This window comes from Scyliorhinus torazame, chromosome 10 (genome assembly GCF_047496885.1).
Source record: "Scyliorhinus torazame isolate Kashiwa2021f chromosome 10, sScyTor2.1, whole genome shotgun sequence".
NCBI classification, from domain to species: domain Eukaryota; kingdom Metazoa; phylum Chordata; class Chondrichthyes; order Carcharhiniformes; family Scyliorhinidae; genus Scyliorhinus; species Scyliorhinus torazame.
The window spans coordinates 256211501-256231878 of NC_092716.1; the positions used below are offsets into that span (position 1 = coordinate 256211501).

The 20378-nt window shown below is 50.3% G+C and overlaps 1 protein-coding gene and 1 pseudogene across 12 annotated transcripts in view; both read right to left on the reverse strand.

The window, feature by feature from the left end:
- Positions 1-20378, reverse strand: part of nav2a (neuron navigator 2a) — a 1224858-nt gene that overhangs the window by 309809 nt on the left and 894671 nt on the right. For all 12 annotated transcript variants that reach the window (XM_072466710.1, XM_072466713.1, XM_072466705.1 and 9 more), the window contains 2 exons: positions 3601-3709; positions 1319-1708 (listed from right to left, as the gene is read on the reverse strand). In XM_072466710.1, coding sequence (XP_072322811.1) covers positions 1319-1708; positions 3601-3709 — 499 coding nt within the window. The remainder of the gene's footprint in view (positions 1-1318; positions 1709-3600; positions 3710-20378) is intronic.
- LOC140384735 (serine/arginine-rich splicing factor 2-like) lies at positions 18470-19604 on the reverse strand (annotated as a pseudogene).

Here is a 20378-nt window from a genome sequence, read left to right on the forward strand (position 1 = left end):
TGTGGCAACAGCAGGCCATTACAAGTAACCCCAAACTGAATCAACCGGGTTACCAGCTATATCATACAGATTAGCAAACCCCCACATTAGATGTCAGTCAGTGTTCAGGTAGCTGAGCCCAATGATGGTAATGAAACACATGCCTTTGGGTTAGCGGAAGAAGAAAACTGACGCACGTTGCTGCGTCTAAATACTGTACAGTAGCCGGTGTTGTGAATGTGAACCTGGTCTTGATGTACCCCATAGTTCAACAGTCACTCATTGTCAGAGTTTGCATCTGGACAGTGGCTGTCAGGACAAGGTCACAAAGGCATTCAGGAGAGGAAAGTGGATGTAACGCAAGACTTTCCGCACATGGACAAACGACAGGAGTTGGAAAGATTATTTTGGAAACACAACTTTACACCTTTCAACTGCTTTTTTTTTTTGATCTTGCATTTCACGCAGAAGTAATGCTCCCCGGAGCATCAATCAATTCAAAACTCGACAAGTGGGCATGACCGGGGCTGGTGTCACCGCTTGAATTTCGATGTTGGCTTCGGTGACAATGAAAGTGCTTTTCCTTTTTGGCAATTGTCACTGCTGTACTGCGAAGGCATCGATTCCTGCAGTGGCAGGGTTTCCACGGGCACGGGTACCCTGTGATGCCCCGCCAAAGTGACCATTCCTCAACTGTGACTCAAGGAAATGAGTGCTGCCAAGCCATTCGACTGCGGGAGGCTCACGGCCACAGGCACTCCTACCTTCACTAACATTTGCACCTGCAACATCCAACAGAACTCAGCCAACTCCACACAGAGTGGCAACTGAAGCATTTGTTCTGCAATGCTGCTGCAATTTCTTAGACCGTTGGCGAATCAGGATGGTGAATATTCATTGGAATCTTCACACCGAATGTCTCCACAGCAAAAGGAACAAAAGTGAGTGGTTTAATACATTTTATGTTTAAAAATGGAACCTTTGACAATAAGTTAAATATTTTTTTAAATACATTGGCCGGAATTCTGCGGTCGGTGCGAGTCACTCCCCGCCCCCTCCCACCGCCGCAGCGCCCCCATGCCTGCAGGTTTCCCGGGGGCATGGGGTGGCTACAATGAGAAATCCCAATGACAAGCGGCGGGAAGACAGAATCCTGCTACCAGCAAATGGCGCTGGGGAATCAGAGAATCCCGCCCATTATGACCCAAAAAACAACGTGTCCATTTAGCAATCTACATGTTCTCCTTACCTAATACTTAACCCAATCTCACTTCCTTCATCTCACCGGGACACACAGTAAAACACAAGAATAAAATAATATTTGTTTAAATCTCCTTACCCACTAGCAATATCATCAGGCCGTAGATTCTTGCCGAGGACGTCACCATCACTCATGTATCCAGCCACATCCATGTTGATGCCCTCAAGATCCATGTCATCACCACTCTTATCCGGAATATCCGAGTGGGATACATTACTGCTGCGTGATGCCAACTGCCTCCTGAGAGGTGTAGTATACATGTAGCGTCCCGATTCGGAGTGTATGTAACGGCTGGCATTGGCCCGTGGAGGGTACCCGTTCCCCATTGATGGAGCATCTCCAGCCTGAAGGCGAGGACTGGACTGGCCAAGTCGCCATGACAACGGTGTTTGCCTGCCCGTCATGCTGAGTATACTGCGGCCACTGATCTCCGTGGTAACACTGCTATCAAATGTCGTTTCCAGTGTGCTAAAAAGAACAGAAAAATTCTCTTAGGCGAAAGCAAAAAAAAAACCCAATCAATAAACCCGAAGTGAAGCAAGAGGAGCAGTCACCAAAATGGCACTTGGTCACATGTTGTCGTTATTTTGGATCATTGGGAAGTGCAGAGGAGACGTGTCTCACTCAATGCGAGGGCTCCAATAAGTGCTTTGCTAACACGGTTTTACACAAAAGAAGGTTTCCAACAATATATCTTGCATAAACACCTGGGTCACTGTCCGTGTGGAGTTTGCACATTCTCCCTGTGTCTGCGTGAGTTTCACCCCCACAACCCAAAGATGTGCAGGGTAGGTGGATTGGCCTCACTAAATTGCCCCTTAATTGGAAAAAATAATTGGATACTCTAAAAAGAATTTTTAAATACGTATATCTTGTATAAACATAAACAGGCCATTTAAAATGTTCACGGGCAGGTTGACATCACAGACAACACAGCAGCTGCATTCAGGAAAAGCACATACATAGGCTGGGATTTTCCAGCCTCGCCCATGGCAGCGATTTTCCAGTCGTACAAAGTCAATGGAATGTTGGCTGGGCCGCCAAATCTCCGACAACGGGCCCCGCCACAACGGGACAGGGAAGTCCCGGCAGTAGCACGAGGAATGGTGTTCAGCATTGAAGCCCAAGTAGAAAGGACAAATCTCCTGCAGTGTTCGGGTACTGCCGGGGGCGGTATTCCCTCAGGCCTGTGGGCAAAGGTGTATTGAAGTGGCCTGAAATCTGAAAACTATCTGCAGTTTATAAATCTGGTGAGCTTGAACAGTGGTCACTAAAAACCCCCCAGAAAGTGCCAGAAACACTGAGAAGGTCATTTGTAGCAATGTAATCAGATCGATTACTTTTATCAGAACAATTTATGTGATGCCATCCCTCTTAATATCGTGGAGTATTTACAAAATGATTTGGGATGATATTTTTGAAGTTGATGAGGTGGTTAAAGCAAAAATAAAACACTTTCCTTTTTTTCCAACTCTTTTGGTCAAGTTAACAGTCTTGGTTTGGAGAATATTTTCAACTTGTTTGACAAATATTCAAACCCCATTATTGGCCTGCTTGACAGCTCAATCATGCCCAGACTCTATGTCAGCTTACCCAGTGGTGACACACTTGCTTTGGAGTTGGCAGGGTGTGAGTTAAAACTCCAGGGAGAGTTTGTCTTTTAAATCAGACAAGGAATCAAAGCACAGTCTGCCCATAAAAGATTCCATGGCATTAGTTGGAGAAGAGCCCGGGAGTTCTCCTGGCCAATAATGATCATTCACCCCCCTGCACCCCACCCCGTGCAAATGAATAGCCTGATCATTCTTCTCAATGCTTTATGGGGCCTTGTTCACTGAAAAGTGGCTGAAGTTTGGCAATACAACAATTGGTGGCTACATTTTAAAAGCCTTTGTTGCCATCAGTTGTTACGGGACATCCTGGAGATTTGAAAGGTTCTATAGAGATGCGACTTCCTCCTTCCTTATCCAGTTTATTTTGACTCTCGCATCTTAAATCTAATCGTTCAAGTTGCTGCATCCATTAAGAAAAGATATAAACTCTTTTATCCTTAAAATTTAAGCTGTAAAATTATCTGTGTTTGCTGCTTATATTTTATTCAAAACCTGTATGAGCAATTTAGTCTCACTGTGTGTTTCACCTCATGGGGCGTTCTGAGCATTTGCAGTCTTTCAGCTATTTGCCTTGCCAAACAGAAGTGCTGCTTTTGATCGGTGCAGTGTAACACTCCAACAAAGTAACGCTGGTGTAATGAGGTTCACAGCTGGAGCATTACACTCACTGCCGACTTTCTTCTTCGCTTCAGCATCATGGGAGCCCAGAAAGCACACAAGGGACCTCGACAATGAGATGCTTCGTACCTGTGTGTGATCTGCGACCCTCGTAAACTGGACATCGTCTCCTCCAGATTCTGCCTCAGATCGGCAATGTTCTTGACAGTCCGTAGCCTTCGGGTCTCTGGGTCCTCCCCTGCGGCAACACAAAGACATTTAAAATTTAGTGATTCAGGGGCAGTCACAGCCAATTAGGAACAAACATTTTGCAAGCCTTGAGCAAACTTTACCCTGTGTTCCTTTACATTTTCATGCCATTAAAGACTGTGCCTCAAACCACCAGTCAATAACAAATTGAATCATTTGTCTTAAAAATCAAATGAATACAACTACAAACTTTACTTGGAATGGTTCTCAAACACTTTTCATTGTTATATCGCCTGTATGGTATATTTTATAACCTTTCACAAAGTTCATTAGAAGAACAGAAATTGAACAGCACAGTAAATTTCATTCCATGTCCATGATGTGCGATACAATCGCTGTAAGCATTTCTCTGCCACTCCAAAAGTTACTATTATTTACCTATTTATAAGCAGATACAAGATCAGGGGCGAGAGGGGTCGGAGAATCGCCGGGGGCTGGCGTGAAATCCCGCCCCCTGCCGGAATTCTCCGGCACCGGATATTCGGCGGGGGCGGGAATCGCGCCGCGCCGGTTGGCGGCCCCCCACCCCCCGCGCGATTCTCCGGCCCGGATGGGCCGAAGTCCCACAGCTAAAATGCCTGTCCCGCCGGCGTAGATTAAACCACCTACCTTACCGGCGGGACAAGGCGGCGCGGGCGGGCTCCGGGGTCCTGGGGGGGGCACGGGGCGATCTGGCCCCGGGGGGGTGCCCCCACGGTGGCCTGGCCCGCGATCGGAGCCCACCGATCCGTGGGCGGGCCTGTGCCGTGGGGGCACTCCACCATGGCGGAGGCAGAAGAGACTTCTCCACTGCGTATGCGCGGGAATGCCGTAAGCGGCCGCTAACGCTCCCACGCATGCGCCGCCCGGAGATGTCATTTCCGCGCCAGCTGGCGGGGCACCAAAGGCCTTTTCCGCCAGCTGGCAGGGCGGAAATTAGTCCGGCGCGAGCCTAGCCCCTTAAGGTTGGGGCTCGGCCCCCCAAGATGCGGAGCATTCCGCACCTTTGGGGCGGCGCGATGCCCGACTGATTTGCGCCGTTTTGGGCGCCAGTCGGCGGACATCGCGTCGATACCGGAGAATTCCGCCCCTGGTGTCAGCACTGGTATTCCATTAGTAGTAGGCTTGTTGAACTTGCCTTCGAAAATGAACGTGTAGTTTGTTCAAGGGAGGCAAGCTACCAAAGCTTTTAGCATTGCACTCATCAGGAAAAAGGCAAGAATGTCAAATTTCAGCCAATCACAATAATTTATCAGTCAAGAAATGTGAGTTTCTGATCATAGTTGTGATTATTTGAAATTTGGCATTTTTGCATTGTTCCTGTTGAGTGCAAGATGAAAAGTTTTGTCGACATGTCTCTCTTTTCAACAATATCCAGATGCATTGCTGCCTTCCTGATGTCATTGGCTCTTGCTGGGTAATGTTTCACAGGCACAAGGTAGCTCCCTAATATGTTACAGGCGGCTATCGATTGTGTGCACCCACAGCCTATTCAACCAATGGAGGTCACCACTACCCAGTTCAGCACGATCTTCAAACACGTATTTACAAGCCACGATCACTGGACAGCAATGAGAAGCAGTAATCCCAGTGAAAACTCCTCACTTCAGCATTGTATATGGAGACCAAACAGCAGCATCCCTAATAGTGCCCCCATCTGGGATGAGCAAATGCAGCACATGATTTAAATGTTGCATCCTTTATGAGGCTCAATTGTATAACCACTGCGGTAACAATTACAAGAAACAATGACCGTGAGATTGCACTGACAATAACAATACAGATTTATAAATTTAGAGTACCAATTATTTTTTCCCCATTTAAGGGGCAATTTAGCGTGGCCAATCCACCTACCCTGCACATCTTTCTGGGTTGTGGGGGTGATACCCACGCAGACACGGGGAGAATGTGCAAACTCCACATGCACAGTGACCTGGGGCTGGGATCCAGCCCGGGTCCTCAGGGTTGTGATGCAGCAGTGCTAACCACTGCGCCACAGTGCTGCCCCCAACGTTACAGCTTTAAATACTTATTTAAACAATTGCTGGCCTGAATGATGATCTGAAAAGTTCAACTTCATCAACATCTGGCTTCCAATGTCACATCATCTGGAGAACATCAGGAAAAAAGTGCACATGCAATGGGCCAAGTGTGATACAGCAGAGCAGAGGATTCATCTTGAACTGTCCTAATGGGTTACTGGGAACAACTTGTCAGGATGGCCGAGTGCCAGACGTCATGAGAATCCTTCATTGCCCATGAAGACCTGTCGCATTCTGGTCCCTTTCTAGGGTCGTGGGGTCAAATCCCACTCTTCACATTTCCTTAATGGCTCATTGGCACGATGCACTGCAATGGTCAGGGAGGTTCCAGACATAGCCATTGGTCTTTTAGATAGCTACTCTCAATTGGAACAGTAGTTGGGGAAATCCTGAAGTTGGGAAGAATGTAACGTGTCATTTGAGGAAACAGAAATGCTGGGCAGAATTTTCTCGCCTGAGTGGTGGGGGGAGGGGTGATTTTGCGCTTCCACTGGAAATTTGCCGATGCCAGTACAGCCCACAATGGGTGGTTCCCAGCTCCTCCGAGGCAACCTTAATACAGTCTAACAGGTAGCCAGCAGAGTCCGTGGGTCCATAATGCAAACAGGCAGGAAAAGACATCCCCTGCTGGTCCTAATTAGCCATCCAATGAGGTTTCCACTCCGATCAAAGGAGCCCACTTAGCTCCTCTGAATTTTTATTTCAGACTTACAATTTGGAAGGCACCTGTAGTTGAGCGGCTCTCGAGGTCCCATCCTGCCTCAGCAACGCCCACATCTCCTAATGGGGTTGCCAAAGCTGCAGATCTGCAAGCCCGTGACCGGACAGCTAACTCAAAGGTAGCGGGTTTCCTCCCAGGAATATCGCTGCACCAGTCTCGCTGACGGCAAGTGAAGCTTAATTTGGTCCTGATATCAGGATCCCGAAGTCTGCAGGAATATTCAGCTCTATTGTGATAGCGTGGCTCCTTTAAGGCGCTTTCCCCCGTGGGCCATGTGACTGGCTCAGGGTCTAACATGCGTGAGCGCATGAACCCTGATCAATGAGATATCAGCATGGGTCTCGGGGAGCAGGGTTCTGGTCAGTGTGAAGCTGGGAGTCAGAGTACTAAGACTAATATAGAAACTCTATGGTTGTACGCAAGTTACCCTTGTTAGTTGCCAATAAACTCATAGTTCTTCATTATTACCCTCCACCTGGTATTCCACTTGTGCTACCGTGGGCAGCACGGTAGCACAAGTGGATAGCACTGTGGCTTCACAGGGTCGCATGTTCGATTCCCCGCTGGGTCACTGTCTGTGCGGAGTCTGCACGTTCTCCCCGTGTCTGCGTGGGTTTCCGCCGGGTGCTCCGGTTTCCTCCCACAGTCCAAAGACGTGCTGTTAGGTGGATTGGCCGTGATAAATTGCCCTTAGTGACCAAAAAGGTTAGGAGGGGTTATTGGGTTACGGGGATGGGGTGGAAGTGAGGGCTTAAGTGGGTCGGTGCAGACTCGATGGGCCAAATGGCCTCCTTCTGCACTGTATGTTCTATGTTCTATGCCTTGAGCTACCTATAAATTGTGTTTGCGACTTTATACATACCCTGCTTCCCCAGTCTTTACTGCAAGACTTTGACCTTAGCACTACCGATGTGCCTCCCTCCCAAACAACCTGTTAACTAGACGACAAGATTATTCCTTCAACAGGTTTACCCCAATTAATCTGTCCTTCTCTCCCCAAATTATCAGGCTTTTCTTGATCTGTGCTGGAGTTGCAGATCCTAGCTGAGTGGGTGCAACATACCTGAACAAGATTGGTTTAGGAATATGGCAGTCAGCAGCCTCTTGAGTTTCTTACATACATGTACATCCTTCAGGAATAAACCATGTTAGTGAGCATTAGGAAGCCAATCAATTATAGTTCCCTCTCTTCCCGGTCCTTTCAAAACCATCACCACCAGCCCCCTGCTTTTTTTTTTAAATACTAACTTTTTTCTTTAAAATACTAACTTTTTTCTTTAATTTAGAGAATCCAATTCCCCCCCCCCCCAATTAAGGGGCAATTTAGCGTGGCCAAGCCACCTACCCTGCACATCTTTGGGTTGTGGGGGTGAGACCCACGTAGACACGAGGGGGAATGTGCAAACTTCACATGGACAGTGATCCAGGGCCGGGATCAAACCTGGGACCTCGGCGCCGTGAGGCAGCAGTGCTAACCACTGCGCCACCGTGCTGCCCGCTAGCCCGGTTTATTAAAAACACCACTGATAATCTTTAGCCCCCACAATCCATCCCCCTAATAAATATATCTTTGAAAACTACCCGCTCAGCTCCAATTCCCGTCCCCTCTCCACAGTGCTTGAGATTTGAATGTTGCATTCCAAGTCCATGCCAACCTTCCCTGAGTTCCACGAGTGAATCTCTCCAGTCCTACTGCAGCATTGAAGCAGCTCCAATCAGTGTCATTTAACTGCAGTGCTATATGCTGGATAGCTTTGACTTGAAAGTATTTGTTTGCATATTAAAAGTGATTCCCTCCGCTTTAATTTCCATCATTATTATACTTACTGTTGAGATTCTGATAAACATCGAGCATTGTGAGTAGAGTCTGCTCGTTGACACGAGCAATACCTTCCCACACACACGTGTGCTGAACATGTACTTGGCACAACTCGTTACTTCTACCCACGGGCAAACTCCTCTCGCCGGTAGTTGGGCTAAATCCTGGTTTGGTCACTTGTTCCTGCGCTCTGTTTTTTAATCCACAAATCATTGGAATCTTGCTCATTTGGGTTCCAGGTTTGGCTCGATCTAAATATCCACTTTCTGACCCAAGTGCCTTGCTCAAAATCCTGGAGGAGTTTAGCCCGGTAGAAGTGGTCGGCGGCTTCACATTTCCGCTTTTTGGCTTGTAAAACAATTTCGATTCTCGCACAGGACGGGTGTAGCTCCAAGAAAGCAGAGAACCGCCAATCGCACTTCTTGCTTTTGCTTCATAAAGCCCAGGGTTTTTTGGTGAATAAAGGCGATTTCTATCATTCGGTTGATGCATTCTTGGAAGAACAATACAGGCAGGCACCCCTCTTCTTAACGACTTGTCCTGCCTGATATCTATTGAAACTTGAAGTTATTTTTGAATGGCACAAAAACTCACATTGGGTTTGTCTCTGCTCTCAGTTTCGTCGCAAACAGCTTCTACTAAGTGTTGCATTTCAGGTTACAAATTGTGCAAGTGCGACCTCGCTGCACACAGCCTCCGGTTTATATATCGGACGACAGCCACTTCTCAGCTCGGTTTGCGGACCTCGCTTCGAAAGGATTGGTTTCCCTTTCTCCGGGCTTCTTCAGCTGGTATTTAAAATGACTGATGGCAAAAAGATGCCTGTTGTGTGCTTGGATTAGGCACACAAGAGAACAACTTATTGACAAAACTTTGGTCATTACTGAGGCCAGCTTTGAGTCCTCACACCGCTTAATATTCATCTGGTGTTTCTCTTTTTCATACTTTTATTTGTCTTCCTTTAAAGACTGCCAGGGCACAAACAGCTAGAAAGGGCACAATAAGAGCCGGCCAAACCTCAGACTACAAAACACCCATTCAGTACCTTTAATGCACTGAATCCTGCTCTATTGATGAATCTATTGCACAGTGTTTTTCCCCCCGTAACTTCCCCAGTTCCTCCCTGCTTGCAAATAAAAGAGAATGGATTCCTGTCTTCAGGAGCAACACAAAACACGGTGCACGATCTTACTTTTTCTAATCAATTACAATCAAACCGTGGATCTGGGAATTTGCAAGCTGCTTCTTTATTCTCAACAGATATTTTGTTTTGAAAAATATCAACCGGGGCCTATCGGGTTTTTCACTTGAGTAAACTGTAAGATTGTCGAGAGTTAAAAATATAAAGTCGACTACATGAATCAATTTAGGATGGAGCATTCCCAAATTATAAAGTGTGGTTGCCGATAATAAAGGAGAAAGAAAACTTCACGTCATTGTCAACCAAGCAAACCAGGGATGTCAAAGTTGAAATTGTGGTTGGACAGTATTTCCAAAAAGAAATTCACCATTTTGATCATTTCAAAACCTGCTAAACACCACCTTTATTTTGCACCCATAAGATTTCCTTTGGGAAAAAAAAATTGAAGACAACCAAAATAATTTTAAAGATGCTGGTAGATATCCTGTTGTATTGTGCCCAAAGACACTGTTGTAAAGGAGTAATGAGGTGGAGGAATTGGGGAGGGGAGTAAGTGGGAACGCCTTCAATAGATAGGTTTGTCGCTTAACCAGTTAAAAATTCTATCCATTAAATCTCAAGCGTAACAGTGAGGTGATGTTTTTAAAACAAAAATACTCATCGGTTTGCCCAATCAAAAAATTCAACGTTGATTAGAGTGATCAATTCAACTTTTATCTATAGACGGAAAGAAGGGGTTTACAAACTTAGCCTTGGAATGCTCTTTAATTGACAGACTTGCTGTCACAAAACATTGTGCATTATAAGGTGGTGCTATTCAATTGATGCAGAAGCCAAATTGGAGAGAGGGAGATTCTCCCATTGAAACAGGATGAACAAAGGCATCAGCACAAAACAAAAGCCAACTCAACAACTGAAGTTCTCCTCAATTACTCATTATAAGTCCTCAGCTCCCGTCATCAGACTGAGCCTCCAGGATTCAATAATAACTTGCAAAAGGGAATTAGCTAATTATTTGAAGGGGATGATGTTGAAGGGCTGTAGGGAAAAGGCGAGTACATGAGACTAATGGTCTATCTGTCAGTGCGGAGTCTGCACGTTCTCCCCGTGTCTGCGTGGGTTTCCTCCGGGTGCTCCGGTTTCCTCCCACAGTCCAAAGATGTGCAGGTTAGGTGGATTGGCCGTGCTAAATTGCCCCATAGTGTCCAAAAAAGGTTAGCTGGGGTTACTGGGTTACGGGGATAGGATGGTGGTGTTGGCTTCAGTAGGGTGCTCTTTCCCAGGGCCAGTGCAGACTCGATGGGCCGAATGGTTTCCTTCTGCACTGTAAATTTGATGAAATCAAAGAGTCAGCACAGTGACATGATAGGCTGGAAGACCTCCTTCTGCGTTGTATCATTCTATGATTCTGGAAATGGTCTTCCACCATGACATAGAAATTCTATTTCCCTTAATTATTAAATCATACAAGTTTGGAGCACAGAAGAAGACCATTTTGACTGTTAAGTTTGTTCTGGTTCTTTTGTTCGAGTTTTTGAGAGTTAATTCCACCATCCGGTTCCCTATCCATAGCCCTGCATCCTTATCTGTTTGAAATGTTTACCTGCTGTGAACGCATGTAATACATAGCAACTCACCAAGGCTCTTTTGACAGCACCTTCCAAACCCACGACTGCAACCACCTAGAAGAACAAGGGCAGTAGATGCATGGGAGGATCGCCACCTGCAGGTTCGGACACCATCCAGCCTTGGAAATATATCGGTCGTTACTTCACTGTCGCTGGGGCTCAATCCTGGAACTCCCTCCCTAACAGCACAGTGGGTGTACCTGCACCACATGGACTGCAGCGGCTCAAGAAGGGGGCTCACCACCACCTTCTCAAGGGAAATTAGGGATGGACAATTCCCACATCCCATGAAAGAATTTTAAAAACACCTAACTGTGGCGAGGATGTCAAGCTTAAACCCTTGCAGTACCCAACACAAGTCTTTCTCTCATCGTTTCCTTGCCTGACCCAGGGATCAATAAACATTCACACTACTCATTGATCTTAATTTATTAAAGGAGTTTCTTGCAGAAGTTGCTGAAAACCTATGAATTCCCCCAGTCCATATGAACCCAGCCTCAGGGTAGCTAAACAGGAAAGGAAATTCATGAAACATGAATGAGTTTCAAACAATTTTGTTTTAAACCAGCGGACACCACTGGATATATTTGTGAGATGCCTCTGACTCTCCTTGTGGACGCTATTCCTTAATGTATCTGTCCTAACACTGAGATGTGAATTTGGATCACAAATACAATCATAGAATCATAAATATGTCACAGCACAGGAGGAGGCCATTCGGCTCATCTTGTCCATGCCAGCCCAAGGTGTCCTCTCTAATCCCCCCTTCCTGCACAGTACATAGTCCTGTAGCTTACAACACATAAAGTGCAGATCCAGGTACTTTTTAAAAGGGTTTAGGGTCTCTGCCTCCATCACCAACTCAGGCAGCGAATTCCAGACTCCCACTACCCTCTATGTAAGAAAGTCCTTCCTCATGTCTCCTCCACACCCACTTCCGGTTGCGGCTATGCGGAGCTAAGTCGCACGTTCGGCAGCTCCCACCAGAAACGGACTTTTGGGCTCTTTTTAGGGCCCCCAGCGGCATTTGTTCGACGGTTCCCAGCGTGGGAAGGTGACAGTAACATTTCCCCGGCACTGTATGGATTGGACTGGGAGTGGAGCGGTGAAAAAAGTAGTTTTGGAGCAGCGAAAAGTGCGAGGGAGGAAAACCAAGATGGTGGCGGGTGGAGACCAGGCAGCGTGGGGGCAGGAGTTTCTCCAGCGCTGCTTCACGGAATTGAAGGCAGAGCTGTTGAAGCCGATGAAGGCTTCGATAGACAAGCTGCTCGAGACCAAGAAGGCCCAAGGGGTACGGCAAAAGGCCTCGGAGAATGAGGACGAGATATTGGGCCTGGCGGTGAAGGTGGAGGCGCACGAGGTGCTGCATAAGAAATGGCAGGAAAAGTTCGAGGACATGGAGAATCGGTCGAGGAGGAAGAACCTGCGGATTCTGGGTCTCCCGGAGGCAGTGGAGGTGTCGGATGCTGGAGCATATGTGGTCACGATGCTGAACACGCTAATGGGTGCGGGTGCCTTCCCGGGGCCCCTGGAGCTGGAGGGGGCGCACCGAGTCCTGGTGAGGAGGCCCAAGCCCAACGAGCCATCGGGGGCGGTGCTGGTGCGGTTCCACCGCTTCGTGGACAGGGAGTGTGGCCTATGGTGGGCAAAGAAGGAGATGAGCAGCAGGTGGGAGAATGCAGAGGTCCGGGTATACCAGGACTGGAGCGCGAAGGTGGCCAAGAAGAGGGTACAATCGGGCTAAGGCGGCGCTGCATCGGAAGGGGGTGAAATTTGGAATGTTACAGCCAGCGCGGCTGTGGATCACTTTCAAGGACCGCCACCACTACTTCGAGACGCCGGAGGAGGCGTGGACCTTTATCCAGGCCGCAAAGTTGGACTCGGATTGAGGGTCGGTTGCGAGGGGATGTCGAGAGGGGATTGATGTGGTTGTTGTGTTTTGGGGGGGATGTTCTGTTCTGTTTGTAACTGGGGGGTTTTTGGGTGCTGGGTGGGGTAGGGGGAAATGGCTCGTTGTGGGGGTTTGGTGAGGGTGTGGGCGCCAGTGGTTGGAAGAGGTTGCCCCATTGTGGGGGAGGGGAGAGGGGAGGCCCGAGGTGGGGGAGCTGGGATCAGGCAGCGAAAAGGAGCTGCGCCAGAGGGGGGCGGGGCCAGCTTGGTGGAAAGCACAGGCTTTTTCCCGCGCCAGGGAAGGAAGGGGCGGGGGCGGGGGGAAGGGGTGGTGCTGGAGAGGAGTGCCCGCTGATGGACAGGGGGGGGGGTGTAGATTCTCACACTGGGGGGGTCGCTGGAGTGGCGGGAGCGGCCGGGGTCAGCAGGAGTCAGCTGACTTACGGGAGTGCTATGGGGGAGCAACGCAGCTAGGGGGGGGACCTAGCTTGGGGGGAACTGGGTTGCTGCTGCATTGGCCAAAGGGGAGCTGGAGCCTGAAGAGAGAGTCGGGGCGGGGGTCTGCCGTTGGGGGGAACGGAGAGTGCGTGAGGCGCGGGCACGTGGCTGGCCTATAAAGGGAGATGGCTAATCGGCAGGATGGGGGGGGGGGGGGGGCGGCAGCCCCCTGATCTGGCTGATAACTTGGAATGTGAGAGGCCTGAACGGGCTGGTCAAGTGGACCCGTGTATTCGCCCACCTGAAGGGACTGAAGGCAGATGTGGAACACTTTAATATCCAGCAGTGGACCGCTCTAGGTCCAGGACGGGTAAGAGGCCGGCGGCGGCCAAGGTGCTGAGGGGGTTTATGGACCAGATGGGAGGAGTGGACCCATGGAGGTTTGTCAGGCCGGGGGCCAGGGAATTCTCTTTCTTTTCCCACGTCCATAAAGCCTACTCCCGGATTGACTTCTTCGTTTTGAGCAGGGCGCTGATCCAGAGGGTGGAGGACACGGAGTATTCGGTCATAGCCATCTAAGACCATGCCCCGCACTGGGTGGGGCTCGAGCTAGGTGAGGAGAGGGACCAGCGCCCGCTGTGGCGCCTGAAGGTGGGTTTGCTGGCGGATGAGGAGGTGAGCAGGCGGATCCGGGGGTGCATTGAAAGATACCTAGAGGTTAACGATAATGGGGAGGTGCAGGTGGGGTGGTCTGGGAGGCGCTGAAGGCGGTGATTAGGGGAGAGCTAATCTCCACTAGGGCCCACAAGGAGGGGAAGGAGAGGAGAGAGAGGGAGAGGTTGGTGGGGGAGATTTTAAGGGTAGATAGGAGGCATGCAAAGGTCCCCGAGGAGGGACTACTCAAGGAGCGACAAAGCCTCCAGGCCGAGTTCGACCTGTTGACTACCAAGAAGGCGGAGGTGCAGTGGAGGAAGGCGCAAGGACCGGTGTATGAGTACGGGGAGAAGGCTAGCCGGATGCTGGTACACCAGCTTCGGAAGCGGGAGGCAGTGAGGGAGACTGGGGGAGTTAGGGATAAAGGGGGGAACACGGTGCGGAGTGCGGTGGGAATAAATGGGGTATTTAGAGACTTCTATGAGGGGCTGTATAGGTCTGAGCCCCCGACGGAGGAGGGGGGGATGCGTCGATTTTTGGATCAGCTGAGGTTTGGTGGAGGAGGAGCAGGTGGCGGGGCTTGGGGCACCGGTAGGGCTGGAAGAGCTGACTAAGGGGCTGGGGAGTATGCTGGCGGGGAAGGCACCGGGGCCAGATGGGTTCCCGGTGGAATTTTACAGGAAGTATGTGGACCTGTTGGGCCCACTACTAGTGAGGACCTTCAATGAGGCGAGGGGGTGGGGGTGGGGGTGGGGGAGGTGTCTTACCCCAACGATGTCCAGGGCGCTGATCTCGCTGATCTTGAAGCGGGACAAGAACCCTTTACAGTGTGGGTCGTATAGGCCAATCTCGCTCCTCAAGTGGATGCGAAGGTGTTGGCTACCAGAATTGAGGACTGTGTCCCGGGGGTGATCCACGAGGACCAGACGGGTTTCGTGAACGGAAGGCAGTGAAACACCAATGTGTGGAGGCTCCTAAATGTAATCATGATGCCTGCAGTGGAGGGGGAAGCAGAGATAGTGGCGGCTATGGATACGGAGAAGGCCTTCGATAGGGTGGACTGGGGGTACCTTTGGGAAGTGTTGAGGAGGTTCGGGTTCAGGGAGGGGTTCATTAGTTGGGTTAGGCTACTGTACGAAGCCCCGGTGGCGAGTGTGGCCACAAATCGGAGGAGGTCGGAATACTTTTGGCTGTACCGGGGGACGAGGCAGGGGTGCCCCCCTATCCCCCCTGCCATTTGTGTTGGCAATTGAGCCTTTGGCTATGGCTCTAAGGGAGTCCAGGAACTGGAGAGGGCTGGTCCGGGGTGGGGGGAGGAACACCGAGTGCCGATGACCTGTTACTGTATGTGGCGGACCCAGTGGGGGGGGGATGCCAGAGGTGATGCGGATCCTCAGGAAGTTTGGAGACTTTTCCGGGTATAAGCTCAACATGGGGAAGAGTGAGCTATTTGTGATACACCCAGGGGACCAGGGAAGGGGGAGAGACGAGCTTCCACTGCAGAGGGCGGAAAAGAGTTTTCGGTACCTAGGTATCCAGGTAGCCAGGAGCTGGGGGGCCCTACACAAGCTCAACTTGACGAGGCTGATGGAGCAGATGGAGGAGGAATTTAAAAGGTGGGATATGCTGCCACTCTCCCTGGCGGGTAGGGTACAGTCGGTGAAGATGACGGTGCTCCAGAGGTTCCTTTTTATATTCCAGTGCCTCCCCATCCTGATCCCGAAGGCCTTTTTTAAGCGGGTCAGCAGGAGCATCATGGGGTTTGTATGGGCGAAAAAGACCCCGAGGGTGAGAAGGGTGTTCCTGGAACGGAGCAGGGACAGGGGGGTGCTAGGATTGCCTAATCTGTGTGGGTACTACTGAATGAATGAAAATGAAATGAAAATCGCTTATTGTCACATGTAGGCTTCAAATGAAGTTACTGTGAAAAGCCCCTAGTCACCACATTCCGGCGCCTGTTCGGGGAGGCTGATACGGGAATCGAACCGTGCTGCTGGCCTGCCTTGGTCTGCTTTCAAAGCCAGTGATTTAACCCTGTGCTAAACAGCCCCTAGGCTGCCAATGTGGCGATGATACACAAGTGGGTAATGGAGGCGGTGGGGGCGGCGTGGAAGAGGCTGGAGATGGCGTCCTGTGTGGGCACGAGCCTGACAGCACTGGTGACGGCGATGCTGCCGCTCCCGCCGACAAGGTACACCACGGGTCCAGTGGTGGCGGCGGCCCTCAAAATTTGGGGACAGTGGAGACGCCACAGGGGGGAGGCAGAGGGGTCTGTTTGGTCCCTGATCCGAGAGAACAATCGGTTTGTCCCGGGGAGAATGGATGGGGGGTTCCTGAGTTGGCAACGGGCAGGTATTAGAAGGATGGGGGACCTGTTTATAGATGGGACCTTTGCGAGCCTTGGGGCGTTGGGAGGAAAAATTCAGGCTTCCCCCTGGAAATGCCTTCAGGTACATGCAGGTAAGGGCGTTTGTGAGACGGCAGGTGAGGGAATTTCCGCTGCTGCCAGTACGTAGGATCCAGGATAGGGTGCTCTCGGGGGTGTGGGTTGGAGAAGGCAAGGTCTCGGCGATCTACCAGGAGATGCAGGAGGAGGAGGAGGCCTCGGTGGAGGAGCTGAAAGGTAAATGGGAGGAGGAGCTTGGGGAGGAGATAGTGGAGGGTACGTGGGCGGACGCCCTGGGTAGGGTACATTCTTCCTCCTCTTGCGCCAGGCTTAGCCTGATACAATTTAAGGTTCTGCACAGGGCGCACATGACTGGGGCAAGGCTGAGTCGGTTCTTTGGAGTAGAGGACAGGTGTGTGAGGTGTTCGGGGAGCCCAGCAAATCACACCCACATGTTCTGGGCGTGCACAGCGCTGGATGGGTTCTGGAGGGGCGTTGAGAGGACGGTGTCTAAGGTGGTAAACACCCGGGTTAAGCCGGGTAGGGGTCTCGCATTATTTGGGGTATCGGACGAGCTGGGAGTGTAAGAGGTGAAAGAGGCCGGTATTCTGGCCTTTGCGGCCCTGGTAGCCCGGCTGAGGATTCTGCTACAGTGGAAAGATGCGAGGCCCCCGAGCGTGGAAACCTGGATCAGCGACATGGCAGGGTTCATTAAATTGGAGAGGGTAAAATTTGCCTTCAGAGGATCTGTGCAAGGGTTCTTCAGGCGGTGGCAACCGTTCCTAGACTTTCTGGCGGAGCGTTATGTTTATTTATATGTTCTTTGTTTTTTTTCTTATTTCTGTAAGGAGGGGGTTTGTTGAAAATATGTAAAAATTTGAATAAAAATATATTAAAATTTTTTTTTTTTTTTAAATGTCTCCTCCACACCTTCTGCCACTTATCTTGTATCTAAGTCCCCTGGTTCTTGAATTCTCCATCAAGGGAAACCTTGTTCATTCTCTCTCCTCCCCTCATAATTATGTACACCTCAATTAAGTCACCCCTCAGCCTTCTTTGTTTCAAGGAAAATAACCCCAACCTCTCCAATCTCTCCTCGTAGCTACAATTCTCCAGCCTTGGCAACATTCTAGTAACCCTCCTCTGCACTCCCTCCAGAGCAATTATGTCCTTCCAGTGATGTGGTGACCAGAACTGCGCACAATACTCCAGTTGTGGCCTCACCAGTGTTTTATACAATTCCAACATCATATCCTTACTTTTATATTCTATACCTCTACCAATGAAGGAGAGCATTCAAAATGTTTTCTTTACAACCTTGTCTACTTGAACTGCTGCCTTTCGGGACCTGTGTACTTTTATACCAAGATCTCTTACTTCATCTACCCCTCTTAGTATATTCCCATTTAGTGTGTACTTCCTGTAACTGTTTGACCCCCCTAAAGGCATGACCTAACAGTTCTCTGTGTTAAATTCCATCCTCTGCTTTATCACCCACTCCATCAATCAATCTATATAATTTTGGAGATTATAGCTATCCGCTACACTTTCCATAACTCGGCCAATCTATGTGTCGTCTGCAAATTTTGCAATCGTGCTCACCTGTTCACATCCAAATCGTTAATATATAAACAATAAGGGTCCCTACACCCAGTCCTGTGGGACACCACTTGAAACAACTTTCCAATTGCAAGGGCAGCAATCGACCATTATCCTTTGTTTCCTGTTACTAAGCCAACGTTTTATCCAGTTTGCCACATTGCCCTGAATCCCATGGGCTTTCACTTTCTTGACTAATCTGCCATGTGGGACTTTATTAAACACCTTGCACACATCCACTACACTACCTTCATCAACCCTTCTTGTCATCTCCTCAAAGAATTCGATCAAATTTTGTGAGGCAAGACCTTCCTTTAACAAATCCAGGCTGACTATCCCTGACTAGTCGGTGATTTTATTTTATTATTTTTATTTTTTATTTTGTTAACTTTTTTATATATAAACACAGATAAAGCAGAATGATTGACACGGATGGGAGACGGCTACAGAAATAATCGGGCAGACTGCCATCGACTCAAACAACCTCTGCCCCTTAAACACCTGACTATGTAAACCCTTAAATGATACTCTATCTGCTCTTATTAAAACGATTCCTTGCCAGAGCCCTCACGGACATTCATGGAACCCTGGTTGAGAACGGCCTCCGAGCGCGCGCTGCCGCCGTCACTCTGCGTCCATGTTTACGGGAGACGGAGATCGCGACCGGCAGTCGGAATTCCTCTCTGGCGAGACGGAGCGGGATTTCCCCGGCGACTTTGAGTTGGTTGGGGAGCTAGGACACGCCCCTTCCTCCTCCGGAGATTCCGGGCGTTCCGGTGAGCCATTGCCTGGTGGCGACCGCTGGGGCGACCGGGAGCTTCCCCGGGCCGGGGAGGACTCGCGTCTGGGGGTGGGCTGCCTCTCGGGCGAGCCCTGCGCCCCGGGCGAGGCGGAGCGCGATCAGGAACGCGAGCCTGACCGGCCTCGCTCCAGCTCCCGGGACCGGGAGCGGGATTTGCTGCCCGACTTCACGGGGGAGGCCGATTTGGAAGGGGATTTGGATCGGGAATGGGACAGCGAGCGGGAGGGCTTGGAGCGGGTCTGGCCCTTTGCCCGGGCTGCCTTCTTGGAGCATGACCTGAAACGGGAGCGGGAGCGGGATCTGCTGGAGCGGGTCCTGCTCCGACTGCGGGTCCGGGAACGGCTGTGACGTCGGCGCCTGGGGCTCCGACTCCGCCTGTAACGAGTGGACCTTCGATTGCTTGTTCCCCCGCCCCTGCGATACGAGTCGGGGGGGGCGGGAATATCTCGCCATCTGCACACGGAGCTCTCGCCCGTCCAGGATCGCACCATCCATGGCGTCAACTGCGTCCTCAGCATCCCGCTTGTCGTAGAAGCGAACAAAAGCGAATCCTCTGCTCTCCCGGGTGAAGCGATCGCGGGGAATGTACACATCTCCCACCTCGCCGTACTTCTCAAAGACGCGTTTGAGTGTTTCCGGGGATGTTCTGTAGGTCAGGTTGTCGACTTTCAGCCTCGTCATTCCTTCGATATCTGTAGGCCCACTGCGATCGTAGCTCATGACTGGTTTCCCAGAGACGTTACCTCAAGACTCCACTCGAGAGCACCAGCACCAGGAGGAAGCGAAAAAAATAGTCGGTGATTTTCTATGTGACAGTTAATCCTATCTCGCAGGACCGATTCTACTAATTTGCTCACCACTAACGTAAGACTCACTGGCCGATAATTGTTTGGCATTTTCTTCGATCCCTTTTTAAACAATGGAACCATGTTTATATTTCTCCAGTCCCTCCCTTATATCTTAGAGAAGATTGGAAAATCATCCTCAGGGTATCTGTTATCTCCTCCCTGAACTTCTAGCCTTGGAAACAATCCATCTGGCCCTGGCAACTTATCAACTTTCAAGGATTTCAATCCTTCAAGTACTTTCTCTCCTTTTATGATTATCCCATCTAATATCTCACAGATTTCCTCCTGGACTACTGTATCTGCATCATCCATTTCCCCAAATTCTCCACTTTCTCAAGGGCTAGGTTGATGCTGGAATAGTTCTCGCAGCTCCAGCCGGCGCGAGTTTGTGCGTGTGCGGAAAGGCCGGCGTGATCTCGCATACACGACTGGCCAGCGTATTACCGCACATGCGCAGTGGTTCCCTTCTCCGCGCCGGGCCCTGGGCAATATGGCGGTGCCTTAAAGGGGCCCTGCGCGGATGAAAGAAGGCCCCCAGGGAACCTGCCCACCCACAGATCGGTAGGCCCGATTGCGGGCCAGGCCACCGTGGCCGCCCCCCCCCCCCCCGGGGTCGGATCACCCCGCCCCTCCCTCCCACCCCCCAGGATCGCCCGCGCACACTTACCTGCCAGGTCCCGCACTGTGTGAGCTGAGTAATTCATGCCGGCA